Below are 26,571 nucleotides of genomic sequence, written 5' to 3'. Positions count from 1 at the left end.
CCCATGGTGGTAATATGCTGTGATTATTATTAATGGTAAAATCTCTTCGACACCCTCTTTGTGAAACTCATTTTAACCTGTCTAATATTTTGACATTTAACATTAACTCGAAAAATTTCTTTTTCAAGTTAATGTTAAATGTTTTCTACACAAAATTTTTTTAGAGCTTACTTGGCTATTTTTCATCTGAGTTAACATTTTTATCTAAATTTGTCACTTTGTGTTAAATTTAAATCTGCTATTTAAAAAAAATGAATTGGTGAGATTAATGTTAAATATAAACTCTAAGAGCAAGCAGGTTTTGCTGATTCCTCGACGCATTAAAGTGAAGTGACGTGTTTTTAACGGAGTTGCTTTGTGGTATGGACTATTGTCTGAAATAAAAGGTTTCACAAGAACATTTTTCTTTACTTACATCCTCAATAGACAAAAAAATACAATTAGCTTGAAAAAAATTCTTGCAGCAAAGGAAAATATTTCAAAAATATTTACAAAAAATAGTTTCTTTAATTATTTAAATATCTGTTACCAATTGCTAGAAAATTAGATTGGAAGAGGACTTCGTGGACACACTGTATTTAAAATATAATCATATAATCATGTTACTATGTAATTCACGTGCCAAATATAGTCTCAAATGAAAAGCTGTATTCTCTTTTCATTGAGGGCTACACAGGGCATCAAGCAGGCTTAAATAAAAAGTTGGAGACACTTATGTAACATCGACTCCAGGCTGAGGGACTGATTACCCTAAACTCCTGCTCTTCTCCCTTTCTACTCTGTATTGGATTGAAGAAGCAACTGGCTGGCAAAGCACTTTATATTGTCCATCACAAGGATGTAGTTGGTACCCCTTTTATGTTCTCGGTTACCAAGCTTGTATGCATAATCTCTAATACTGTCCTTGTATGACCTGCCAAACCTCCGTGGTCCTTTATTTTATTCACGTGCATAATCTTCGTGACGCTCCAGCTGCTTGCAGGATGCTCACTGATGCTGGTGGAGCGCTACCTTTGATCGCGTTCAGTCGTTATTGCATCCGAATCTGTCCAGCCACTCGAGATCTTCTTGTTTCCTTCTCCTCTCTTCCTCGCTTTCGCGTCAGAAACTAGCAGGACAGCTTTGGCAATTCTCTGAGAAAATAATTCCACCGGCTTCGAGTCTGTTTTATCTGCAACAAAACGGCGGTGTGTTGCAGACATATGAGATAGCAAATTCCAGGTCATGTAAGCATATATATTAAATACATATAAATACATGTATATAATATACATGAAAGTTAAGACACACGTGTCTTAACTTTCATCTAGTCGGTATAGTATACCTTTCTTGCACAAGAGGCAGCGTGTTTGACAGTTCTCTGTAATTACTATGTCTGGTTACTTACATTGAGGCTTGACAGTGTTTCTTTCCGGCGGAAAGTGACTTAAAAAATAAAGTATTCACTACTTTTCGTAAGTCGGTTACTGTTAATATGCTCATACTTTTCTACTCAGTAATCAGCACACTACCACACTCGCAGCTAGTTTACTGACAGTGAACGAGGTTCATGCACCGTTATTAACACTTAACAGTGCCTCAATGTCATTGTTTATTTATTCTTGTTGGTTTCAAAATTTATTCAGATTTGCAATTAACATTTTTAATAAATTAAACTTCACTTACGCACTTTGTTTAAAATGTTAAATCTTAAATTTAAGGCAGACTGCTGGCAGAGATTCTACACATTTATTTACACTACACCAAACCACTTGGCGATCAAACTCGGTTCTCATTGGCTGACACAAGTCTTCAGATCGTTTCTTTTCTAATTATATCTAATAAATTATCACCATGTGTTTCACTTCATTTCTCCGACAGAGTCACAGATTTACATTATGGACATAGGTTGTTAGGTTCATTTACATGTAACTGACATGTGTTGTTAGCTTATGACGTTACGGTTACTGGGTTCTGTAGTGCCTGGGGAATGGCAGGCAATTGTGTTCGATCCGAAGAAGGAAAGGGTAGCTAAAATTTAATAAATCAAGAGCCCTTCGCCAACATATATGTACTTTAGGATCAGAATCATATCTTTTTAAGAGATGTTATAGTATTTGCTTACAAAGCAACAATTGTTTTACTAAAAAAAAGCAGAGCAAATATATTTTTCGAATATATATGTCGTACCGAATAGGTAAAAACTGTTCAATTAGCAAGAACTTATTTAAAATTAAGTCCTTTCTCTTATATGTTTAAAGTTAAATTTTATTCATTTATGTTAATGTAAAACTTAATAATTTTGTACCAAAAGAACCTTAGAAAACTTACCTAACCTTATTATAAAACCGCAATTTAATTTAACCTAATCCAATTAAATATATTTTAGATAAATTTACAATAATTTAATAATAAACAAACACAATGAAATATATTATTTTCGTTCGGTTCAGAATGATTTTTGCAAAATTATTGCATACACAAATTTTCGCTTGCCTTATTCGGCAAGAAGAGATTGCTATTTAAGCCAAAATAGCAAGTTTTACCTATTCGGCACGACATTATATATATATATATATATATATATATATATATATATATATATATATATATATATATATATATATATATATATATATATATATATATATATATATATATATATATATATATATGCAATAAGATCACAGTAAACAGGTGATATCAGAATATGCAAAACAACCACTGTGAAAGAATAGAGAAATTCCAAGCGATTTCGTGACGACTCACATTATTAAGGAACATTGTTCTTTGATAATGTGAGTAGTCACGAAAGCGCTTGGAATTTCTCTATTCTTTCACAGTGGTTGTTTTGCATATTCTGATATCACCTGTTTACTGTGATCTTATTGCATATATATATATATATAATATATTATATATATATATATATATATATAAAGGGGCAGAAACAGATTGACAACTCACGTTCTTCGATGTCCTGTTGTTCAAAATCAATGATGTTCTAGTATTTAAGGTTCATCGCAAATCATCTTACAAATTTGACTTCTATTATTATTCTCATTAAACACTAGGACCAAGAGAAGAGTTGTAATTGGGTACTTGTTTCTAACACTGTAGTTCAGAAATATAATTGTTTCAATACATATAATGCGTGGTAGACAACCATGTGTTTTCCAGGCAAGACACTGAGGTCAGAAGACCTATCCGTAAATATCTTGGTAAATACTGAGCTTAAATAATTCATGGCCACATATAACTATACTGCAATGATTTGTGATTGAATTCCTGTCTCTGTAAACTTCTTACTACTGTGCTGAAGTCAATATATTTATAAATAGTACTATACCTTACCAATGTAACTTGTTTGGCGGACACAAATGTTGGGGACCCAGTCACGGGATCAATTATGTGCCACTAAACGAATTACTGTCGCCCACAGGATGGGTACGAGGTGCATAATAACACTATACACTAATCAAGATATCAATATCGATTAATATGGTCTAGAAGGTGGTGTCAGGAGCTGAGTCTTGACTCCCGCAATCACACATAGGTGAGTATAATTGGGCGAGTATACAGATACTCATCATTTCCAAGTGTTCCTCTTTTACGACCTACGTTCATTTAAGCTCATCATGACTGACAAAATCGTAACAAGATTGCGGGTTCTATCCCGCCCGTCATGCTCACCCTGGCGGTCCAAAACACACTTTATCCATTTTTCATGAAGCATAAAGGGAAGAGTAAAAGTCATAGGTGAGTTATAAAAGCTTTAATATATAAACAGCCTCTAAAAATAGATTCCACATAAACTTTTGCGTAAGTTTGGCAAAACAGTACTTGAGAAGAATGGCTAAGAACAGAGGGATCTGCGAGGAGAGATTATAATTAAGGGTGAGCGAAGACAATGTGAAGACAACGTGTCAACATAAGCAGTTGATTGATTCTCTGTTGTCTGTACAAGAAGGTGATCCATGTTGAATAAACTGAGACAGGAGGAGCACTACTGCATGTCTTGCAGGCCTGGCTTTCAGAGGTTACATGTTATAAATCAGTGAAGCATTTATTACAAATTACAGAGTGCGCTGCTGGCAGATCGTTCTGAATAAGTTCTCGCCAGATGTGGCGAGAAGAAACGAAGTTACGCGAAGGTTGCCATGAAGGGATGGAAGGTCTTGAAAGTTCATCTCCGGGCAGGTGACCTTACGTAAAGGCACCACAGGTTGGAAAACCTTTAGGCACCGGGGGCAGGTCGCTAGGCTGACCAACATGCAGAACGGCTGCCATGCCGAGCTCAGAGTGAAAACTCAAATGGCAGTGCATTAACCACCAACCTGCAAAAATAAATATCCATTCAAATTTGTTTTCTTTCCCTTCTCTATACCCACTTGGTGTCCGGAGCCAAGGGCAGTTCCTGCAGACTTTCACTCAACACCTCAGGATAAGAAACACCTAAGAAATATGACTTAGTAACATATTTATATCCCTTTTCTTGGTAACTAAACTCTGTTGCTGCAGGAACAATGGTAACTAAGTCAGTTCTAGTCTTGTTTTATCATATACATTGCCCCAAGCATACATATGTACATGAATAAATTCGTAAGCATATGTATGCAAACGTATAAATTTGAACATAAATACGAAAGCGTACATAGAGACACACATGCATACGCATACAAATTAACAAGCATACATATGCAAATGTATACTTGCTAACAAATATATATTTACACAGGGATACATTTCCACAAGCATACATGCACAAGTATTCACCACCACAGGTATACAAAGACATGTATACGCACATGCATACAGACACATACGTAAATACACAGTAAGTATACATGCGCATTCATACTACATACATATGCATACACGCACATCTTATATTTTGCTGCATTAACATTGTATGGTCATCCCGCACTATTCCTCTTGCGTGCATGGAGGTAGAGCTGGCTGGGTTGATAAGCTATGGGATGTTTAGTGGTTTTTCACAAACTGGTACCAGGAAGCCTCCTACGAGCCATCAGACTAAAATAAAATCTTATAAATTCACACATACACAGTTCAATAACAAACTAAAACTTTCCCCGCATTGACGGTTTGAAGCCTATCGGATGCGACATTCACAGGTTATCACATAGAAAACAAAATATAAATTTCCCGAATTTAATAAATATTATTGGTAAGTTGGCACCTACACAACCCAAAAAATCATCCAACTTTTTTTTAAAGTAAGATACACAAGCAATTAAGAAATGTAGCTGATGAGAAGAGTCATTCCCCAGTTACGTTACTGAAACCAATTTTCCAATTTATTTACTAAAATTAACAAATTAAAACTTACACAACCCAATACCAATGTAAATCTTCCTTTGAGCTAAAGCCGCCAACGCTGAAAGTTTGATGCCCATTAGGAGAATCATTCTTCCTCTACTGCATGAAAACCAATAGTTATAATTGTTTAACTGATAGATTTTTTGTTATTTTTGAACGTACTTAGCTTAAAAGTATATTAAACCTTTTCTTTAATTAGATACATTAGCTAATAAAGCTTGAAGTCGCTCAGACGAGTCATTCTTAGGTGATCTCACAGGAAAAATTATCAAACAATTTTATAAATAACATTGACAAACTGGTTCCTACTCTAACAAAAACCTATTTATTTTTCTCGTAGGAAACGCCTTTAGTGAAAGTCTGAAGTTAATTAGAGGAGTCTTTCCCAAATTATCATACCAAAATTACTTCACAATCCATTGAACTGACCAAAGGACACCTGTATATCACAATAACAACAAGAACATTCTCAAAGGTACTGAACACCAATGTTGACAATGTTAAGCCGGTCGAACTAGGCGTTCTGATGTTATAAAAATTATCAGATAACCTCTATAGGTTCCCCATGTGGGGATGCCTAATTAAGAAGTAGATTTTGGGCTTATTGCTATTACTGTATTACTGCTGCTATTACTACTAATAATATTGTTGCTAATTCTATAACTTCTGCAGTGGTCTCACCTTTAGTGCACCAGCAACATGAGTGATCACAACTGTAGTGCACCAGCAAGGTAAGTGGTCACACTTGTAGTGCACAGGTAACAACATGAGTGGTCACACCTGTAGTGCACCAGCAACAAGAGTGGTCACACTTGTAGTGCACCAGCAGCAATAGCATCGAAGGAACAGCAGTGGTCTTACCAGGGTTGTCAGCAGTGAACCTGACGATGGTGTAGCCTCCGTCAGGGATGGTTACTGAGTCCTTCTTAACAGGGTTCTTCAGCTTACGCTTAATGCCTCCGGCGGCGTCCAGAGCCTTGACCTCCTCAACAGTTGTCTCACTGCAACACAAATGAAACCCTAGTATACTTGAAAAACAAAGAAAATGACATTTTCGCATTAAGAAATAATAAAAAGAAACCACATCCATTTTTCAGCTTGTTTGCTTTAGTCTGTTCTCCAATAATAAAAATGTTGTCTAGATACAACATAAAAAAAAAAAAAACTTTGTCTTTCTGCAAAACAATGCAAGCCTAACTTGTTTTTAAATGGCAACAGCTGTTTAACGATCAGCTGTAAATTGGCAAGTACTTTTGTGCTGTAAGAATTTCAGTTAGCTAGTTTACAGATCTATGAGAGTGGTTTTAATGCTTTTATTTTTTTTAGAAAAAGATTCGTGATAAAAGAATAAAGCAAATATATGTTCAAATAAATTTTTAGTGTACAGAAAATTTTAGTGTACAAGTAAGACAATAGAATGTAATATACTTAAGTTGAACAGTGAAACTAGTGTAAGTGTGCGAGTTATATACTTACAAGTAATATAAGTGAATAAGTAACTCAGTGATAAGAAATGACAGCTTCTCTGTAGAGCTAAAAATTATGATCATTTAAGTTTAATTTAACAGCGTCCGTTTATTCTTTAAATGAATCTGCATCGATAGATACTCGTGTGATAAGCATTCCCGAGGTTGGTTAGTAGCTTGTTAGGATACCACAGGCGAACCAAATGTGTTCTAAACATGAGACTCGATGTAATTACGTTGTAAGATTGTGTAAACAGTGGTGTTTTTTTTTTTTCAAATGCGAAATACGTACTGTGCATTGTTTTACTGTGGTTACTTATGTACTCTGTAAATGTCGTAAGTTAATATGGCGAGTGTCATGGTGTAGGTGTAGCGCTACTATAGTAGTAGTAGTAGTTTGTAGGGGCACTAAAGGTAAGATGGAACTCCCGTAACTGGAAGTGACAATAGTGTGTGACTGACCTGCCGAGGCGCTCCATGGCAACAACGTGGAAGTTATAGCCGTGAAGATGGAAAGGATGATTCTCGTCACCAATGGTGCCCTCGTCCACCAACACCATCTCCACCGTCTCCCCCAGTGCCACCTCCAAGACGTAGGTGCAGCTGCAGTAGTCCCCATCACATGGTGGCTCCTGGGGAGTTCAAAGATTAATGCTTACACTTTATTTTAATTTCATTTTAACACATCGGCCGTTTCCCACCAAGTCAGGGTGGCCCGAAAAAGAAAATCTTTCATCGCCATTCGCTCCATCACTGTCTTTACAGAGGTGCACTCACACTATAGTTATAAAATTGCAACATGAACACCCCTCCTTCAGAATGCAGGCAATGTACTTCTCATCTCCAGAACTCAAGTCCGGCTAACTGGTTTCCCTGAATCCTTTCATAAATATTACCTTGCTCACACTCCAACAGCAAGTTCAAAAATTATTATTATCATAATCAAGAGGGAAGCGCTAAATCCGTAGGATTATACAGCGCCTGTGTGTGGAGGGGAGGATGTGGAAGGTATTCCGACTTAATTCAGGGAACTGGAGCACAGATCCAATTCCCTAGATCAAGAGCCCCTCATCAGCATCAAGGAACCTTCCTTGAGGGGTCAAGTGTTAAAAATCATTTACCTCCTCTCCTATCTAACACGCTCACGCATGCTTGCTGGAAGTCCAAGCCCCTCGCACACAAAACCTCCTTTACCCTCTCCTTCAAACCTATCCTAGGCTGACCCCTACCCCGCCTTTCTTCCACTACAGATTTATACGCTCTCCAGGTCATTCTATTTCGTTCCACCCTCTCTAAATGTCCGAAACGCCTCAGCAACCCCTCCTCAGCCCTCTGGATAATACTTTTAGTAATCTCACACATCCTCCTAATTTCCAAACTACGGATTGTCTGTAATATATTCATACTACACATTGCCCTCAGACAGGACGTCTCCACGACGCCTTCTCCTTATTGCAACTTTCACCATCTATGCTTCACACCATATAAGAGCATTGGTATAACTATGCTTTCATACATTCATACAGACTACTCAGTACACCGCTCATTTTTTCCCCTCATCAATTCTATGATTCCCTCATCTTTCATAGACCCATCCGCTGACACGTCCACTCCCAAATATCTGAATACATTCACCTCCTCCATACTCTCTCCCTTTTTAATGTAATTAAAAACTTATACCTGGAGGGTGTTTCGGGGGTCAATGCCCCCGGAACACCCTCCAGGTATAAGTTCATTACCATACAGTTCCCATCGTCAGCTATATGCCATCATTACTCTTTCTCATAAATATTACTTCAAGGGTATAGCTTTATCTAGGAATTATCAGAATCACAATTCCCACACTACTACCAGTTTTGCATTTCTCACAATGATACAAGAAAATATGAATTTGTATCTCCTTTTTAAGACACCTTTAGGGATACGTACAGCTGAAGTAGTCCCTATCACATAGTAAGGCTTCTTGGCATAGAATGTGTTTTAAACTATTTAAGATTGCCAATTATTTTCAAGTTTTAAATAGATCAAAGTTTAAAACGCGTTACTGGGTAGCATCGTAAGTGGGGATAGTAGCAACAAAGTCCAGTAATTTGAGTACCTATTATTATAAACACGAAATTAGGTACACTTAGAGTGTGTAATGAATCACATGGTGGGACCAAAAACAATCTTTGTTTTCCTGTTTTATCCCACCAATTATAATTGGTTTCAAACTGTATAAAAAGGGAGGAGGGAGGGGAGAAAAAGTAAGAATTACGTGTCCTGGTACATTCATCCTCGTTCACTATCAAATAGAGAGTACAGGGGAACAAAACAAAAATCTAAAGTGAATTAAGGTAGATGAGATGTCGAAGTCAGGTCAATTTACGTGTGTTCAGAACATTTGATCAGGAATAATGGGAAAGGCAGCATCAAGCATCTACAGAAAAGAAGGCAAGGCTTAGTCTACTCTCAGTCATGTACCTTAACAATCTTACTTTCCCTTAAAGAATAAAAAAGCATAATACCGTGATTGCAACAATACACAAACAACCCGTACATAGGAGAAAGACACACAGGACGACGTTTCGGTCTTTCTTGAATCATTAATAATGGTCCAGAACGGACCGAAACGTCGTCATAAGGGTCCTCTCCTAAATGTGGGTTATTCATGAACTGTTCCAGCCACGATATTGTGACTTTATTCTTTATCTTGTTCTCCCTTTTCATTAGTTTTAAAGCTGAATGGGACTCCTACTCGTTTCCTTGACGTTTAAACGTACCAGCCTGAAATTGCCTTTTCTTTTTCTAATTACCCCAGCCCTATTGAGAGTTATGTGTACTTTATTGTTTCTCTACCATACACAATCTGCTGAGAAAAGTGTTTTTGTATATCTCCATTCATCCCTCAGGCATCTGTGATCCGCGATTTCATTATTATAAATTTTTATAAATATATTCAGCCAACTCTCACGCTAAAATGACTATTTTCACCTTTATCCACTTCTCCAGTGATGGTACCAAAACTTTTCACTCCGTGCTTCAAGTTCACACAATGTTAATTGCACCTTTCGCTCTTTAGATACTTAACATGCATTTCCTCGAAGGAATTTGGAACATGCTTATGTTACAAATAGTTCAGGCACTTACTGTATATCCTGCTCCTCCTTCCCTTCTTAATACCTTGTTAAAACTAGCCGGTCGAAGACCCCAGTAGAAATAAGTCACTGTGTATGATAATTGTACTTACGTGTACCTGTACCTAAATAAACTAACACTTTTAGATTAAATTAAAATAATTAATAGAAGCTGAAATTAACACCTCTCTTTTCTGTCATGTTCGGGACAATCAGACAATGAGCTTAGTCATTCACTCAAAATATTTTTCCTTCGTCTAGCCTTCAGAGATGCAGTTTTATATATCCTCTCATTATATATAAATCCCTAACATGGACTTTTGTCTTGGTCTCGTTTGCGTAGATGTTTGTCTCTTCCAGTACATTGTAAAAATGCTTTACTCTCCAGGATTCGGGTTCACTTAGTCATCTCATCTGCATTTATCTCGCTAACGAACTGATAATCGCCGAAGATCAGCCGAAATATCGTCCAAGTTCTATTTTTATTTTATGTGCTTGTGACTTGTTCCAGCCAATATATTGTGAAATAATGTATTGTAAGCTTACGCGAAACACATAAATAAAATATACGAAGAGAAAACACATGTAAATTAAATATACTGAGAAGAAACACATGTGAATAAAATATACTAAGAGGGAACACATGTGGAAATATACTGTCATAAGAAATTTATTATTATTATTAAAGATTCGCCGGTATTCTCCCGGCCCGGGCCTTTTCCAAGTGGTGGCCCGGCCTTGGCTCCCTCTTTAGGGAGTGTCTGAGACCTAAGTCTCCCATGGGAGGAGGCACAAGTACCTCCTCATCTTTGGGACCAACTGTCCCCAGGCCTAGCCACAAGTTAGGCCTCTCTGGTCTGCCATCCCCGCCCCAAGGGGACAAATGGGAATGACAGTCTTATGAGCTAAAGGCTCGGGCTCAGACACCTACCCTACCCTAGAAGGTCTCTTTCAGTAATACTGATGTTCATTGAGCAGAATAAGCTATGTAAATAAGCCACTTTTGATTTTTCTGGCTTATCCTAGATAAGTTACACATGTGTTTCTATGATATCTGTAATCACTTAAATTTGTGTAACTGCACTTATGTGTACAAGTACCTAAGTAAACTTACTACCTTACTTACTACGTATATGAATACAATAACAGAGTTTCTCCTGTTGAAGATTTCACAGTTCTCTGAAATGCATTTACTAGAGGGTAAACTCGTGTATTTACTTGAAGAAAATACGTCGCAACAATCCAGATTGTGGGTTAGTGTAAATCATATATTTACCTATTACGACAATAATTTGTATAAATGATACTAGTTGTATGCCTGTACTGTACCAATTATTAATATTTTTTGTAATGTTTTTAAACAAACAATAATCACAAAGGGATTATAATACTTTTGAGAGACCGAACATGAAGCTTCTGAGGTCGTCCACACAAAACTGAGATTTTTCTATCTTGAAGGCTAAGTACAGTAACTGAAAAAAAGACTGCTATCCCCACGAGCCCCTTTGGGGCGGGGCAGATGGCAGACCAGAGGCCTAGCTTCTCCCTACGAGCCCCGTGAGGGCGGGGAATGTGGCTAGGCCTGGGGACAGTTGGTCCCAAAGATGAGGGGGTACTTGTACCTCCTCCCATGGGAGACTTAAGTCTCGAGACACTCCCCAGATAGGGAGCCAAGGCCGGGTCACCACTACTTGGAAAAGACCCGGGCCGGGAGAATACCGGCGAATAAAAAAAAAAAAAAAAAAAAAAGTAACAGAAAAGGAAAATTTCAATAATTTCATTAAAATTCTAGTTAAGGATTAGTGAGTGTATGATCGTTAGATTTAAAGAAAGCACTGAATTATCCACGTCTTGGGGAATGAGAAGTAATTTGTTATGAAGCAGAAAAGGGGACGGTTAAAAGACCCGGGCCGAGAGAGCACTGGCGAATAATAAAAAAAAAGGTTCCTTCAATATAGCCATCGTTTTCTAAAATGATCTAATGGTTATAATAATAACGATGATTTTTTAGTGGCCCGGTGGCCTGGTGGGTAAAGCTCCCGCTTCACACACGGAGGGCCCAGGTTCCATTCCCGGCGGGTGGAAACATTTCGACACGTTTCCTTACACCTATTGTCCTGTTCACCTAGCAGCAAATAGGTACCTGGGTGTTAGTCGACTGGTGTGGGTCGCATCCTGGGGGACAAGATTAAGGACCCCAATGGAAATAAGTTAGACAGTCCTCGATGACGCACTGACTTTCTTGGGTTATCCTGGGTGGCTAACCCTCCGGGGTTAAAAATCCGAACGAAATCTTATCTTATCTTATCTTATCTTACACGGGTGGACCGGTAAGCCAGCGGATATCCTCGGTCAGATGACCAAAAGCTGCAGCTGCGGGTCATCATTTGACTAACACCTGCGTCAGTAAACATTTGTCCTGTTTCCTGAGGAACCTTACCCGATATGTTCAAGTTGATCTTAATAAATAGAATCGTCCAGACACACCGAACTACCTTAAAAAATCGACCATGATATCTTGTACACTGAGATATTGGCTGTACATTTTTTAAATAATACACCAAAACTGACTATACATGCAGGAGTTGAGAGTAACGGACTGACCTCGCCATAGTAACAGAAAGGCTGCTGGACCATCGGCTGTGAGAGAGGAGGCGACAACGGAGCCTTGAAGGATAGATTGTTCACCTGAGGTGAGTTGATGTGCCACTCCTTCGTTACTGTTAAATACAATGGTATGGCAATGTAGATTTGTAGAGAGTAAGAATCTTCATTACTGTTAAATACAATGGTATGGTAATGTAGATGAAATAGATTAATACAATAGAGAATAAGACTATCCAACTTATAAAGTGAAAACAATTTTAATATTTTCTTCGTAGAATTTTTACACTTGGGGACCAGTGACATTACTTTTACTTTGATTTTGTGCGCTTATAAAAGCTATGATAATTATTTCTTCCACATAAGAGATGACGGTAAACAGTAGTGTTTGTGATATACAAACATGAATAAACTGATTAGTTCCATCGCATACCTCCATTGTAGGGGTAGAGGCCAGAGTGGTACAACAAGGAGTTGTTGATCCGGTTGAAATTGAAAGCGAGGAAGAATTGCTTATCAACCTTCTCCTTTAAGATGCTGGGTTTGAAAGCATCAAGTTCAACCAAGGTCACCTCCTCCTCAGAGGCTCCTCCAGAGTTGAGAGGATTTACTACCTGTGAGTATAGTAGTATGAGAGTTATTTACCTGGGATAAGAATACTACTTACATAAAAAATATACATTAGAATTATAGAAAACTTAGATAAGACAAAATTATGGCCAAATTAATTAAATATCTGGTGCAAAATCAGATCTCCAAATAATCAGGCTTTCAAAGATGAAATGTCTATATAGCAAAGTTAATTTGCTAAAATAAACATCGTGAATTCCTTAACTACAGTGATTGTATGAAAGATTATTTGTTGAAGACCAACACTGAAGCAACACTCACGACTCCTGGTGGGTAGTTTGAGTCGAATGAAAGTTGCGCTGAAGGAAGGTTGTCAGGGGCACCGTCGTACCTCAGCACCGCCCCCTGTACACATTTGTTCTGCCTTCAGAAAAAAAAAATCATTTAAAGGCCCTGAACAAGGAAACAATATAAAGTTGCACCTCAGATTCAGTCAGATCATTAGGTTTCATTTAGACATCAAACATCTGCAGTATACAATGCCATTTTACCACAAAAAAATGTGAATTATTTTTGTGACAATTACGCTAAACTAATATTCGTATAATCCATCTGATTTTTCAGTTACCGCCTCTTATTTTGTCTTTTCCCTGTATCCTTCTATACCTTCCTTCTCTCTCCTAACTTTTCTTTCTCATCTCTCCCAACTCTTCTTTTTCTCAAAAGATTACGTACTCGCAGTCGATGAGGCCGTTCACCCTGATCCAGTAGTTGCCGACTGGCTGGTCGGCCTTCAGCACCACGTCGAATCTCTCACCTGAAACAATGAAGGTACTTCATATATAGCCATTCTGCCTATGGTGACGTTAAATGTATTCTTAAGGTCTAAAAATAACATCCAAATAACATCAGTTTAACGATGCTAAAATTATGCCATGTGGTTACTTATTCACTAAACGAGTATCCCAAAATTTTGCACCCAATATTTGAAGATAAGAATAGATAATACGCGTACATCCAGAGAAAAAATTCTGCTAAGTAATGATTTTTTCCATGAGGAAAATTCATACACTTCACTGTCTTTGCAGATAAATAATTTTCTTTAGTACTGACACTAACCTGAATAAATAACAAGAGAGTTAGTAGTGAAGGGGACGATCTTCTCTCCATCAGTAGCGATGATGGTGAGTGTGTGATTGTCGACGGAGACGACCAAGGGACAGTTGAGGCTCCCAGCGTTGATGAGACGCAGACGGTGACGCAGTTTTGGCGTCACCATCACCACCTCCAGCGGCGTCTTCGTCTCCACAAATCCGTCTACCTGCAGAGGAACAGAGTTATAAGATTCGTTGGCTTCTTTCTTGGGATTCCGTACAATTGTGTCTGGACTCAAATCTGTCTTTGTGGTTTACTCAATATGTTACTTTCAAGCGTCAGGCTTATGGGTTGCGTGGTCTCGTGGTGCGCGAGATGCCTGGGTTCGAACCTCAGCCAGTCTCACCCACTTGTTTCCGTAATTGGTTTGATACTTGTACTGCTCGTTGAGGTTGGCAACACCGCGAGTGTTAGCAGTGGCTCGGGAGCTGGCACGACAACCGCACGCCCCATTATTGACACACCATCACCTAACTTTTGGCCTAGTGTACTATCTCGCTATCAATATTATCTCTGCTTGTAGTTATAGGGCATCTTACCAAACTCAGAAAGCAGTTCTCTGATTAATTTCCAGATCTTGATACACTTACTGTGAGTTGGGTTCTGAATCCCTTCAAGTGTGAAATTGCTGATGTACCAGAAGAGCCTGAAGGATTGGCAGAGGCACATCTTGAACTGCCCTCCAACAATGAAGCATGCACTGAATTTCAGAATAATGCAGACCTGTCCAGTTTTTGGATATCAAGAGCTGCAAAGGCTTTCAAAATTGCACACGAGGAAGCAATAAAATACTGTTGCCATTTGTAACTACCTATCTTTGTGTACAAGGATTTTCCACTCTCATTAACTTGAAAACAAAGTCCAGAAATCGGCTGAACGCCGAAGACAGTATCCAAATTACTCTGACATCAAAAAGCCCTAATTCTGATGATGTATCAAAAATGAAACATCATCATTGCTCCAAAACCTGAAGTGAAAATGTTTTCAATGAAATTCTTTAGTTCCTTAATGAGATTTTATTAAATTTGTCTGTTACTATTTTTTATTTCATGCTGTATATTTTTCATTTTATTATTTTGTTAATTTTGTGTTTTATTTGTAAAGTTGTTTTTATCGCGATTAATGCATACTTTTCAGTTTGTATGACTGTTCTCCATATAAATGGATTCAATAAACTATTTTGAATTTGAACGTTCCTTGTGTTTTTCCGGATTCTGTGGACTTTCAAGTCTAGTGGGTAATTTCGCTATACACAAATTTGTTTTGGGGTCATACCCAAGAAAGTTCGCCGACCCCTGTCCTACTGCCTCATCCAGCACACCTCACAAGGGTTCTGGATGAGGATGCTAGATGCTGGCACAACTATTCTTATGCCCCTTAAAGCCATATACATAATATAAACCCAAGATAAGTCATAATGAACAACTGTCAATAAATAAATAGAAGAAAGGACTAAGACTCGAACCGTGGCCCATGCGAGCAGCAGTGCCAGAACTCCGACCATTCAACCATGAAGGCTTTTCTAGGATTTTTTACACTCATCATTTCTGTGACATGGCTGTATTAAAGGCACCGTTATATACATTTACGAAGGAGAAACTAGAAATACAATATTATTCATTTGATGCTTCATAGATGACCTGAACCTCAGGTATATTCAAGGGCTCTTTTTTGACAGTTATTCCACTAAAATGGTTTATCCTAGTTGTAATTTGGTCAATATTAAAAAGTCCCTCAAAAAAATAAAGTATTTGGAAAATTCTTATTAATAAAGACCTGAGCACAGTATCATCGCACCAGGTAACATGAAAATTTCACCTGTAATGATCAGAGAAGGAAGTGTCCCTAGACACAACATTAACAACAGAGTTTGGATGCATCGTTCAATCCCACTCATTCTACTTTTAGAGGCTGTGATACAACGTAATTATCTTTGGTTTAAGTCTTTGTGAATAGTGATTTTGCTATTTTTAGCTGAAAAAAAATTTGAATGGTTTACCATGTTAGTGTAGTTCCTGCCCTTGCCGTTGATGAGGATGGCGCTAGCAAAGTCGTCTTGAGTGTGGTGGTGACGCCCAGAGAATTTTTCCAGAGCTGACTTGTGGAGCCAATCCTGGAGGACGAGGACATGATCAGGACTGTCAACATCGTAGGTATCAAGATAAAGGTCCTGTGTCTGGCGTACCACAAAGGCACCAAACACTCCCTCAGCGCGGTGAACTCCTGGTCGGGAGGGAGAGAAATATGTTTCATTCAGGGAATTGGTTCTTAGTGTTGATTTTAGCAGTTCCTGATACTATGTACGTTGAAAGTAGATCTTTACCATCACTCACCGGTATGAGAGTGCCACCAGTGGGTGCCAGGTGTGGTAGCGAGGAAGTCATAGCGGAAGAACTTCTGGATGGGGCACTGTGTGATGAATGGAACACCGTCGTAGTACTGGAAGCGTCGCATGTGATGACCATGCCAGTGGATGGTCTCTGTGTCTGACAGCTGATCATTGAACACATCCACTACCACCCGGTCTCCCTCACACACCTGATCAACAGTACATACATTGAAAAATGTCCAAGAAGTGATAATATCTGTTAGGTAACTCGTGGACAACAACGTCTGCACACGACACAATCTCACCTTTGTTAGTGGAGACGACATGGGATTGGAAAAGAGATCAGTGTGCGGTGAGATATGAAAGATAATTGTACTAGTGAGAATGACAGTGGTGGTAGGAGCCTACAGGTAGTTGAAGCTTACCTGTATGCCTGAACCAGGAAATTACAGGTAGCTTTAGCTTACCTGTATAGCCGGGCCGGGAAGCTGACGGTTGACGGCCAGTAAAGGCCTTGCCACACCGTCAGCAGGTATACAGTCCTGACGGTAACAGTCTGCCGCATTGTCTGGACACTGGTAGCAGGCACGACTCAATGTGTGGTACTCCTGTACGTGGAACTGGTACGTGCAGATGCGGTAATCACCATAATGACACTCTCGTACACAGTCATCACACAGACCTGAAGAAACAACACATCAAGACAGTTATTCCACCAATAAACATGTTCGCTGCGGATTCATTATATGATCTAGGACTAATGTGCAATTATACTTTTCTGCATCTTTGATGCAGCGCTGTGTGATCCTTATGGGTTTAGCGCTTAGCTGTGATTATAATAATAATAAATGTTTTATATGTTTATTTTTAGTATATCGTCGTAAATGTTGATGAGTAACTAATCGGGCCTTTTTACCACCAACTACATGCTCTATCAACTGGCCTTTTTTTTTAATAAAGTTTTGTTTATTTTCTTCTTCTGATAATGTTAATTGTATTTGCAATGTCTACTTTACTTCTGATATTGTTGTGATTTTTTTAATTATTAGAATTATAATCATGGGGGAGCGCTAAACTCGTAAGATTACACAGCGCCTGGGGGGAAGGGGTGGAAGGTACTCAGGCTTAATTCCGGGAACTGGAGCACAGATCCGATTCCCTAGATCAAGAGCCTCTCACCGGCGTTCCACCTCCCTTGAGGGGATTTTTTTTTTTAAATACTGATGATTCTCATGGAATTATCAGCAATGTTGTAATTACGAACACATGTGATAGTTTAAAGGTCTGTAGCACCTGGTCATAACTAAGTCAGCAAAACAAGACACTCAGCAGGGCAGAGGAAGTGCAAGGCAAACACAACATCGGGTAGATTTCTTTACCCGTTTATTCCGTCACCAATATTTACACTGTGTACAATATTAATGAATAGATAAGTGTGGCATGCAAAGAGTACGTAACCTTTATTCGGAGTATGTACACACCTTCATTTACAGGCTATCTCCCCCAACCAGCGAACCAGGGGCTAAGGGTTGACGATGGGGCCCCGTCGTTCAATCAGTACCCAGGTTCCAGCCAATGAGAAGATGGTTTTGGCAATCGCAGAGGTGATGTGGGTACCACTCTCCTGTCTGCCCTTGTCATTCCCATTCTAGAGCTGGTTGAAGCACGGTCTGCTCTCTAGTGGCTTCTATTCTGCCTTGCTTACCGTGGAGTGCACTAATACCTATCACTGTACATAGTGTATATAGTGTACATACTTCTGTTCTAAATTGGTGAAGGATAATATAAGTCAAAAGTTGGTCTGCTGTGTTTATTTTGCTCCCTTTACATCCAGGATAACAGGCCATTGGGACTCCTGGGTTGTAATAATATGATAGAGTGAAATGGGGCAATCAAGAGGCACTCGGAGCAGGAGTGGTCACGACCAGTGTCTGTGGAAGTCTGCCACTCAGCCAGGTGAACTGAAGTAACGTCGCCTTGGCTGAAGTAGTCGGCTTCCACGAGATTGGTTGAACTGGACAATAAGCGCAGCAGTGGGGCCCCAGAACTGCTACTACTAAACTGCCAGTTCATTAGTCGAGAGGGCGCGTCAAATGGTTGTGTAACGAATGACGAATAGAATGAAACATACTCAGCGCACACCACAGTTATATACAAGAATTATTCTAAGATGTCACATCTGCACGAACACATCTACTCATTCAGCTGTAACAACTTGAACACAAGTGTACAACACTGTAACACCACCATTCACTTGATGAGATGGAAAGACGCCCACAAAGTGTTTTACAAACCGGATACCAGCAGATGAAAATGCCTTGAAGCATCATCAATCTATTTTTTAGACGACACAGTTATGCAAAACGAGAGTAACCTCGTCATCTCTGAAAAAATAGAACGAATCTTTCTCAAAATGATAAAGCTTTTCACCACATGACAAGAAGCAACTTCTAATAACAATAATACTCCCAGTACGGGATTATAGAGCTACTGCAGTGCCTATGTTCCCTTCATATACCTTCTGTGTATTGTTTGTATTGGCTCGATGAAGCTGATCGAGAGCGAGACGTAATGTCTCGTTCCATATGTGGTCTTTTATCTAACAACGACATGTGCTCCCTTGTTCGTGGGACGCTGATTGCTTCTCTAGATTTATGAAGTCAACATGTTTCGTGCTGACCAAGTTGCTGGTTTAGTGTTTTGGTTTTTAAACAAATTCTATCTGCGAGATCTGCCCAGAACCGCAGATCAAGTGCATAATTTGGAAATGTATATAAATTAATGCTAGAGGTCACAGGTTGTACTAATTTACACATTTTTTCTGATGGCAACAATATTGAATGAAATCACAGAATGGGTGGGTATCGAACCCATGGCACGAGAGTCCTAAAACTTGGAGGCCAGTGTGTTAACCACTGGTCCATGCTGGCGTGGTTAAATGGTTAACTCACTGTCCTGCAAGTTTCAGGTATCAACTGCAGTGGGTTCAATCCCCGCTCTTTAAACGATTTGTTTGCAATCGTGTTATTAGAAATTCGTGGGTAACAGTTGTGATTCTGTTTTACTTTCTTTAAACACAGAAAAGTGTTCCTTTCTTTTTAAGCAGAACGAAGAATCTTAAAAATTACCTCTCATTTGATAAATATCAAAATTATACTGTTTAAAATGCGTCAGGCTTGTTGCAGCTTGTTGACAATGGTATAAAATACTGACAAGTTGATGAGTATGACACATGTGCCACAGTTGGGTATCTCTATTGTAGTCTGAGGTGGTCAGTCCCTCAGCCTGGAGAAGACTTCAGCTCCATGGTCTGGAGCATATTGTTCCAGATAATGGAGCTGAAGTCTTCTCCAGGCTGAGGGACTGACCACCTCAAACTACTTATCCAAGGTTGATGGACTGATTATATCAACTTTACCTCGCCACTGCTCCTGTTACCTACAGTCCATCCTCTGTATCTGACTGAAGAAGCCTGTCCCGTAGGGAAAACGTTTCAACAATACAGATACCCAACTGTCGCACATGTTATACTCATCAACCAGTTACAGCAACTGTGAAATCCCCAGTACGAAGTAATTTAGTAATCGCACTGTGGCACTCTGAACCGCGGATTGGTGTAGCAATTGCATGCTGGCAGTAAACCCTATGAATCATTGATTGGTGCTACACAAAACTGCTTGAACCAATGACTTATGGCACTAAACCCCCTGAAGTATAGACTATTGTAATAATTGCATGGTGGTCCATATAACCAGTAACATGGTTTGCAGACTACACTGTCATATTCACTATAAAACTATACTTCTTTTGTTTCATAATAAAGTTATTTATATTTTGTAACAATGTATTTATGGTGAGAAGGATGTAAGATGGTTGCAACCGTCAGGGTGACTGTATTGCATCTTCCTCTGTGTAAGTTTCTTTTGTTAGTCCTGTGAGGACTTACCTCGGGCTAAGTTTCTCAACTGTATAATACACCACTGTGTATTACTCTGCTGATATGGTGTGTGGTATTAGTATTCACCTCGTGCTTTTAGTAGTTATGTCAGCATATAACAAGACATATTACATTCTAGAATCAGGGCTGAGGGACCTATGGTGCGCCTCCCCCAGAGTTACACGCGAGAAAACTGTCTGTTCAAGCAGCATTCACTGCTGTTTCGAGCTTTATATATATATTCGTGCTGAATAGGTAAACCTGGTCAATTAGCATGAACTTATTTAAAATTAAGTCCTTTCTAAAATATGGTAGAGCGTCGGTTGTCAATTTGCGGACCGCGGTTCGAGCCCCACGTCCACCATTCGTTCATTCATCGACAGTTGATTGTTACAAATCAGTTTGAGTCCATAGATGTCGCCTTGAGGGGAGGGAAGAACATATCTACTACTAAAGCTCCTGGGCCGAAGGAAGAAGTTCAGTTGGGTTACGCTATTATATTTTTCGACCCCACCGCAAATAGATGGCTGGCTAGGAAATGACCCTGACAAGACAGTGAAAAGTCTTGCCTGAGTGAAGAAACACTGACGTAACAGAGGGTTATAAATGCAAACTGTGTTCACACACCGGGTGTATAATGTCAATTATCGCAGAGGTACTGTATACATACTTTCCCTCAAAGAAAGTACGTGTTCAGTACCTCAAAGAACTGGAGTTACTCTCCCTTTCTTTGGATCGAATCTTGTTGCCTGCCTTTCCCAGTTCGCTGTATGGCCCCTAAGTGTCTAGTGCTCCTCTTGTGTATAAATAAAAAAATCAGACGTAGCTAGTGTGCTAGATGACATGTATCTAGTGTACGTTAAGACGTCAATGATAAACACTGTATCAAGATGGGCAGTTTTTCAACGACCAGCACAACCCACCTCAAAGTTATATTCAAAGCGGCCGGTCTGGGATTACTTTCCTCCCCCAAAAAAATTGGTCTCCTCGGTTCCCATAATTGTTATGCTGTTTGACACAAATAACAGCCGTGAAATGATAATAGGAAAAATAGCAGCTGCAGCTTCTCTTGCATCAGCATTAACTGCTGTTATCTCTGAATCAGCAGCAACAGTAATGATTTTAATGAAATGGAAATCCAAAAACTCGAAGATACATCCTCTCAAAAGCCTCACAAAATATTTTGTTTAAACCGATCATATCAAGTAGAGGATGATTCTTGTGCGAACTACAGTAGATATTTGAAGTAGCAGTTTACTCTTCCCGGTTAACAAAATAAAGTACCTTGAGATACAGAATATTGTGCAAGAGTTGGTGTTTACAAAGTCCCAGTGCAGTGTCTGGGCTCCTTCCACGTTACTAGTTTATTTGTGTATGTGATGATTACTTTTTTTTCCAAAGAAAGTAATTACAGTTTGCTTAGCCATCACTCGCTTACCCTCATATGGAATATTTTAATAGCAATTTATTGCCAAGACTGAAGCCTCTGAATATAGCATGGCACAGATATACCTTTTAACTCTGGAAAGAAGAAAGTTAACTGTTTAATTCCTTCTTGGAAAAATAAATGACGTACCTTTTGGCATCAAATCTGAGCTAGAATGTGAAAAAACTAGTAGGTTACTCGTCATGGATTAATTTATAATCAGAGGAAATCGCGATAAACTTGCACGTTAAGCCATTTCCTGTTTTTCATTAACTATTCTGATCAGTTTAATACAAGTCTAGTCTCTGTATTTATTTCTACGTGTACTTATACTGTGCAGGTTATTACTTAGACCAAGAAAATAGCAAAGACCAAGAAAATAGCAACACTATACATTTCAATACAAAAAAGGATACGTTACTATTCTTGTTACTGTAGAGCCAAGAAGTCAAACTTTAAATGAATGGCTTCAAAAAACCGACATGTTGATAAATGAGACACTTGTGCAACATTTGAGTATCTTTATTCTAGAATAAAGATACCCAAATGTTCCACAAATGTTGCACAAATTGCCTTATTCGGCAAGAAGAGCGTTGCTATTCATGCCTGAAGGTTAGGTAAGCGTAGAATTCCCTGTATCAAGATCCCAAGATATTGGTGTGTCTGCGATACACAAGTATTGCACTTATGTATCACAACTTGTCAGTTTTCTGAAGCATTTATATAACAATTTCTGTCCAAGCAGCATCTTGGGGTCTTAATGCAGGGAATTCAGTGCTTGCCAAACCTCTAGGCAGGACCTAATTCCACATGTGTAAGTTTTCAAAGTGTCGCCGCCTATGACTGCTTCGCCTAGCGGCAATCTGAATGCAATATATAAGACCCCTTCTCCGCAGATGGCTCCAACTTCATCCTGTTCCCTACTTGTATGTTTCACAACAATAAAAATGCTTTCAAATGATGTAATGTAGGTAACAGCTCTTAGCTTATCAATAAAGTTAGGAATCGTTATCTTGTCACTAAAGTTAGGGATCCTTAACCTAGCTTTGGCACATACTGTCTAAAAAATAAAAACAAGAATTAAAAAAAAGATACTTTACTTTTGTCAAGATTGATGGGCTGGTCATACTGACTCCAGGCTGAGGGACGATTATCTCAAAACTCCTCCGCATCTTCCACCATTCATCTCTGTGTTAGACTGAGGAAGCCGCTGGCTGAAGAAATGTTTCTACAGTAAATTACCTAAGTGCTCCACAAGTGTCTCAATCATCAACTTGTCGGTTTTTTGAAACATTTATATAGCACTATCGTACGTGTGTGAGATACCTGGAATGTGACCTACAAACTTATACAATTTTCTATTAAGCAGATATTTCATTGTTAACCTTGATAATATTATTGAAGGAGAATAAACAAGACAGACATGTGTCAAGATTAAATGAGAACACGCACACACACACACACATATCTATCTATCTATCTATCTATCTATATATATATATATATATCGTGCCGAATAGGCAGAACTTGCGATCTTGGCTTAAATAGCAACGATCATCTTGCCATATAGGACAAGCGAAAATTTGTGTATGCAATAATTTCGCCAAAATTATTCTGAACCTAACGAAAAAAATACATTTCACTGTGTTTGTTTAGTATTAAATTATTGTAAACAAATCTAAAATATATTTAGTTGGGTTAGGCTAAAATAAATTGTTCTTGTTATAATAAGGTTAGGTAAGTTTTCTAAGATTCTTTTGGAGCAAAATTAATTTTTTTTTACAATAACATTAATGAAAAAAATATATCTTTAAACGCATAAAAGAAAATTTCAGAAAGGACTTAATTTTAAATGAATTCTTGCTAATTGACCAGTTTTACACATTCGGCACGACATATATATGTATATATATATATATATATATATATATATATATATATATATATATATATACAATGTATATATATATATATATATATATATATATATATATATATATATATATATATATATATATATATATATATACATATATATATATATATATATATATATATATATATATATATATATATATATATATATATATATATATATATATATATATATATATGTCGTGCCGAATATGTAAAACTGGTCAATTAGCAAGAACTCATTTAAAATTAAGTCCTTTCTAAAATTTTCTCTTATACGTTTAAAGATATATTTTTTTCATTAATGTTAATGTAAAAAATTTTAATTTTGCACCAAAAGGAACTTAGAAAACTTACCTAACCTTATTATAACAAGAACAATTTATTTTAGCCTAACCCAACTAAATATATTTTAAATTTGTTTACAATAATTTAATACTAAACAAACACAGTGAAATATATTTTTTTCGTTAGGTTCAGAATGATTTTGGAGAAATTATTGCATACACAAATTTTTGCTTGTCCTATACGGCAAGATGAGCGTTGCTATTTCAGCCAAGATCGCAAGTTCTGCCTATTCGGCACGACATATATATATATATATATATATATATATATATATATATATATATATATATATATATATATATATATATATATATATATATATATATATATAATATTTATGTGTTGTTTTATTAGTATTGAGATGCGTGTTTAGGGATATTAGTGATGGGTTGTGTATGTAGTATCTACATAGTTCATACTGCGTAGTTTATTTTGTCGAGGAAGGTGAGGACGCGACAACTTGCCAGGGTCATAACATACAATTTACGTTGTAGACCTCTCACGTTTTTCCTCCATTTTTTGAGCCCACTAGAAAGCGTTGCCTTTTCGCCTATGTCACGCCTTTTTGTCATTATTTATTTTTGTATGAAGCCATTTAACTGCCCCTTGAAGTGTGTGAACGATGTTTCTGTGATTATCGTTCACCCATACTTGCTTCTTAGAAATTTCTGAAAATTGTCTAGAGTGAAGGGTTGTCCTTGGTGTGTGCTGGGTGTTGGTGCTGGTTCATGGTTAACCTCTTGTTGCCTGGCTGGTTGCTTCTTCACTTCTCTTCACTGCCGAGAATTTTTAACATGGTTTTGTATATCCTTAGTGAGTCAGGGAATGTGTACTGGTGTTCCTCTGGATTTTATCTTTCAATAATCTTATGTATAGTCCACATCTGTCTTGTTGATGCCTGCAGGATTTTCATGTCCTGACATCTTTGTGTGCAATGACTGGCTATACATAATGCTAAGTTTGTTGGTAATTACCAACAATTACCGACAATTACCGACTGTAACAATGCACAGATTATAATCTATGCATTGACACAGTCAGGACATATGAGAGTTACATTGCCTAGCATTGTAATTGAGGCTTTGGTTTTAGTACCTCTGTGACCTCGCCTTAGTGTGCTTCGTGGTTATTGTTGCTATTCCATGTTTGGTCTCGTTGGCCAAGACGTTCCATAATGCTTCAAAACGTTGTATCTATTCTGGATAGGTTATTTAGGTCATTGTGGTTATCTGGATCCTGTGAACTTATATATTGCATGTATAGCAACATGTGTTCCTACACAGTATACATAATGAATAAATTATTTACTAGTTATAAATTGAAAATACACAACACTGTCTAAGTATTTGAGAAGTGGGAGAGAACACTGGGTTTCATTCACTAATAAGCACTATTAAATTCTTTATATAGATGCATGTATTCCCTAGCCTAATAAACCACTTTTAATAAAGTGTTTATGTTTAATGTTTTAACATTCTTGAACTTATTTTGAAGGTTCATTAAACACTTAGGTTCACCCTTGACGGCAAAACATTATTGTGGAAACACTCTTATTACGATCTGCATTCAAGTTTGTCCTCGTATTTTGTATTGTATGATCCATTGCAAAGACACAAGTGTATATACGTAATAATATAGATGAAGACACAAGTATGCAGAAAATCGATATTTAATCGACGCTCTGAGATGAGGTCTTTCATGTTACGAGCGAAAAGTCGTCCCAATAAAAAAATAATATGCATAACAAAAGCAATATCTGCGTACTTTTGTCTTTATTCACATACCTATCGGTGTTTAAGTCTTCTCAACCATAAACACTGACCTTGAACAAACAGGAACAGCAGCAGCACCAGGCTTCCAACACTAGGGAGGAAATTCATGGCGGCCTTCCCATCCGCCTCACTTGTGGATACCATGAGGGAAATCATTTCTTTTGAACAAGCACAGACTTTCCACTATATGTCAAGAGGGCGAAAGTGATGTTGTATTTCTGAATCAGTTAAAAAAAAAGATTTAAACCAAGCGAGTGAGTCGGCAAGTTAAGAGATGCGGGGATCCTTGCACACACTGGGGCAGAGGATCAGTGAGGTGGGACCCGACTCTGACCTCCTTTATATACGTACCTCCCGCCATGCCTTAACACGGGGAAAATAATGTTTAATTTCCTACGTTTCATTTATTATAATTTCCTATTGCTTTATATAGTTAAATATAATACCCTACTGTCATCTATTATATCTATAGTTCTATATAATATTCTATATATAGGATCTTATATTGAAATACATTTTCTTATTATTTTATATATCACCGTACAGTTAAATATTATATATTGTTTTATATAGTGTTCCATAGTTTATAAAATAATCAACTGTTATATACAATAC

The 26,571-nt window shown here is 37.9% G+C and overlaps 1 protein-coding gene across 2 annotated transcripts; it reads right to left on the bottom strand.

Annotated features, from left to right (window-relative positions):
* Positions 1-3,739: 3,739 nt before the first annotated feature.
* LOC128700132 (uncharacterized) lies at positions 3,740-26,260 on the bottom strand. 2 transcript variants are annotated; one of them, XM_053793086.2, is made up of 12 exons: positions 26,007-26,260; positions 17,027-17,241; positions 16,564-16,768; positions 16,230-16,453; positions 14,195-14,396; positions 13,811-13,892; positions 13,397-13,499; positions 12,939-13,119; positions 12,506-12,621; positions 7,248-7,417; positions 6,181-6,320; positions 3,740-4,316 (listed from the first exon to the last, which is right to left on the bottom strand). In XM_053793086.2, the coding sequence occupies exons 1-12, from the start codon at positions 26,110-26,112 to the stop codon at positions 4,186-4,188; spliced, it is 1,875 nt and encodes a 624-aa protein (XP_053649061.1). In that variant the 5' UTR covers positions 26,113-26,260; the 3' UTR covers positions 3,740-4,185. The 2 variants fall into 2 exon arrangements, with proteins under 2 accessions (XP_053649061.1, XP_053649062.1); XM_053793087.2 differs by lacking the exon at positions 3,740-4,316 and adding an exon at positions 6,012-6,099 and having other exon boundaries at positions 6,132-6,320; positions 26,007-26,254.
* Between the last annotated feature and the right edge of the window lie 311 nt (positions 26,261-26,571).

Source organism: Cherax quadricarinatus, chromosome 74 (assembly GCF_038502225.1).
Source record: "Cherax quadricarinatus isolate ZL_2023a chromosome 74, ASM3850222v1, whole genome shotgun sequence".
NCBI lineage: Eukaryota > Metazoa > Arthropoda > Malacostraca > Decapoda > Parastacidae > Cherax > Cherax quadricarinatus.
The sequence above is the reverse complement of the archived record's forward strand: the minus strand, read 5'-3'. Positions and strand labels throughout refer to the sequence as shown.